The sequence below is a fragment of the Lemur catta genome, chromosome 7 (assembly GCF_020740605.2).
Source record: "Lemur catta isolate mLemCat1 chromosome 7, mLemCat1.pri, whole genome shotgun sequence".
In the NCBI taxonomy this organism is placed as follows: Eukaryota; Metazoa; Chordata; class Mammalia; order Primates; family Lemuridae; genus Lemur; species Lemur catta.
In genome coordinates this window covers 95488382-95491838 of record NC_059134.1, presented here as the reverse complement: position 1 = coordinate 95491838, position 3457 = coordinate 95488382, and the positions used below count along the sequence as shown (strand labels likewise).

The window sequence follows — 3457 nt, the reverse complement described above, 5'->3', positions numbered from 1 at the left end:
TTACTTTATTTTCCCAGGCCGTTTTCCACACAATACAGGTGACACCTCCTCTACTTTATTCCGCAAAAGATTGGAGGTTTATTCTTTTGAAAAATTAAGCTAAAGGATTTCTGATATTCACGTGGAGGACAGTGACCACACATGCAGCAACATCTACAAGGACAAGTGAAAATCCACACAGTGAACTACGGAGTCCTTTACTCTGGCTGCTCCCTGGATGTCAGCAGTCAGCACGCATCGTGACCTCATCATTTTCCACAACTACACACATAGCCTAAGGAGGAGGGTAAAAGAATTTTTTAGGAGAATCTATATGACTAATAATACTGCCTGAAGCCCCACAAATTAAGCCCAAAAAATGTACAAATACTGCCCACACACTGTGACATTCTACATGACTTTTTTTTTTAATTCCCTCAGCTTTATAAGTGGAAGGTTTCTGCTTTTAAGTAGGATGACAGGATTAGCTAATGGGAAGTTTAATATTAATAGAAACATGTCTTCAGGCTAGGCCCAGTGGTTCACACCCGAAATCCTTGCACTCTGGGAGGCTGAGGCGGTAGGATTGCCTGGAGTCCAGGAGTTGGAGGTTGCAGTGAGCTACGATGACGATGCCACTGCACTCTACCCAGGGCTACAGAGTAAGACTCTACCTCAACAACAACAATCAAAATAAATAAATAAATAAGACAACTGAACACCCTTCCTCATAACCCACTGCTCCTTCTTAAAAAAAAAAATAATAAAGAAACCCATCTTCAAATGAAAGCAAAAAGGGATTGCTAGTCCGTGCATTTTAGATTCTGATTTTTAGACATTTCTGTAGTAGATATTTCAGGAAAGCGATTATAAACGATTATAACAAACATGATAATAATGAGAAATACCACCTTTGGAACATAGTATGCTTTCACTTTTCCACCCCAAAATCCTGTGAGGTTATAATTGTCTACATTACACAGGTGAGTTAACCAAGGTTCAGAACATTTAAGGTCATCCAACTAAAATTACCACTTCCAGTTACGTCCTCTTAGCCTCCAGGAAAACATTTCTTCCCCACAGTTTCTTCATTGCATTCTTCACTTCTGCATTTCTCAGGGTATAAATCAGAGGATTTAACATGGGGGTGATAATGGTGTAAAATACAGCCACCATCTTATCCTCTGAAAAGGTAGTGTCAGGGCGCATGTACATAAAGGTACAGGGAACAAAAAAGATAATGACCACAGCAATGTGGGAGCCGCAAGTGGAGAGAGCTTTGCGCCTGCCTTCTGCTGACTGCTTTCTCAGGGACACCAGGATGATGGTATACGAGATTAGCAAGATAACAAAGCTCCCCAGAGCGATGGTACCACTGTTGGCTGTCACAACAACACCGACAAAGTATGTGTCTGTGCAGGCAAGCTTCAGCACGGGGTGGACGTCACAAAAGTAGTGATCTATCTCATTGGGTCCACAAAAGGGTAGTTGGACTACCAGAGCCACTTGGATAATGGAGTGTAAGAACCCACCTACCCATGTCCCCAGCAACATTTTATTACATCTCCCCCAGTCCATGATGGTCATATAATGCAAGGGTTTACATATAGCCACGTAACGGTCATAAGCCATTACAGTAAGGATGAAGATCTCAGTGCAACCAAAGAAATGTACCCCAAAGAGTTGCAACATGCACCCCACATAGGAGATAGTTTTCTTCTTTGCTAACAGGTCAGCGATCATCTTGGGTGCCGTGACAGAAGAGTAACAAATGTCCACAAAAGACAAGTAGTTGAGAAAGAAATACATAGGAGATTTGAAAAGGTTGCCCAGGCACACTGTCAGCATGATGAGGAGATTTCCCAGAAGAATCACTGTGTAGAAGAAAGAAAACACCACCAAGCAAACTCCTTCAACCTCTGGGCTCTGGGAAAGGCCCCAGAAGATGAATTCAGTGACATTGTTTATTTTTTCCATGGAATGAGTCCACAAGGCCAAGTTCCCAGGAGGCAATTACATTGTCTGCAAGAAACATAAAAAGGACATGCAGCACTTATTTTAACTGAGAAACAACGGATAACCATAGTAGTTAAAAATGAAAAAATGGGTACTTACTGCTGCTGAAAATGGAAAAATGGGTACTTACTGCTGGAAAAATGGGTACTTAGTATGCTGATTGGCAGACATACTTAATGAAATTGAAGCGCATCTCTTCTGGTCATGTTATTATGCCTCAATAGAATATCCGATTCATTCACTTCAGATGAGGAAGTGACTTCTAGAGAGACAAACCAATTCCCTTCAATCTCACATGGTATTAAATCTCTCTCTTCTATCAGTTTTCTCAATGTTTATTCTTCTGTTTCTAAACTTAGTTCTTATTTTGTATGCAGCACTCAGTTTTGAAACAATTTCTATATTTTTTGGATAGGGTAACATTTATATATCTGGAAATGTTTGCTTTATTTCTGGCCCATAAGTGAAGACATATGCCCATTTTGCCCATGTAAACATTACCATGGTCACTCATCTCTCATGAGCACTGGGTAACCTCTGTAAGTTCCCTTTCGTCTGAGACTGGATCTTTGTGCATGCGAATCTATCACATGCCCCATTAGAGCTCAAGCACTCATAATCTATGTGTGGTGTGGTGTATTAGAAAGAGGAACAAAATGACACAAACTTATTAAAAAATGCTAGTGCTGTAACCCCAGGTAAATCATTTAACTTCACAGATTGTCTTATCCCATGTGGGAGATGAGAGAGTTTCCATTTCACTGTCACCTGTCATATTACTAGTTATTTTGACCCTGAAAGTAAATCAATTTTGTCAGTATGAAGTAGCCATAAAACCCTGATAGGGAGGCAGAGATAAGAGAAGATACAGTGCTAGATACAAAGCTAGACCTGTTTGATTTGAAAGGAAGATAAGTGTAATTTATCCACGTGCAAACTCAGAGTACTTTAGGATTCCCCAGGATTTGCTTTCCTTTGGTATTTTAGACATTGTTTGTTAACTGAAACAAAGAAAAAGGACTCAAATAAAGGAAAAACTATACCCTTTAATGCCAACAGTTCTTCATGTACCTTGCTTTTTTTTATTTTTTATTTTTGCTTCAGAATATTATGGGGGTACAAACATTTTGGTACATATCATGCCTTTGCCTCACCCAAGCCAGGGACATGTACCTTTCTAATCGTTAACATTTCATGCTAGCTACATTCATTCTCCCAGTTGGATGAATTAACTATTTCTGGAATAGATCATCATTCAATGATAATGTGAGTGATTTTAGGAAAACGACAATATTTATTTAAATGGATAAATATTCAGTGGGGAAATGTCAGGCACTCCAGGGGGGTCACTTTATGTTTGAATTGAAAAGGGTATGTGGAATAGTTTTGAGTAAAGAGGCTTTCAAAAATCTCCCTTAAATTAAGCCATAGATGTAAGTAATTTCTCAAGTTATACATTATC

At 39.4% G+C, this 3457-nt stretch overlaps 1 protein-coding gene across 1 annotated transcript; it reads right to left on the bottom strand.

The window, feature by feature from the left end:
• Positions 1-1020: 1020 nt before the first annotated feature.
• LOC123642110 (olfactory receptor 4S2) lies at positions 1021-1971 on the bottom strand. The gene has a single exon (XM_045557023.1). It carries the CDS (start codon positions 1954-1956, stop codon positions 1021-1023), a length of 936 nt encoding a protein of 311 aa, XP_045412979.1. The 5' UTR covers positions 1957-1971.
• Between the last annotated feature and the right edge of the window lie 1486 nt (positions 1972-3457).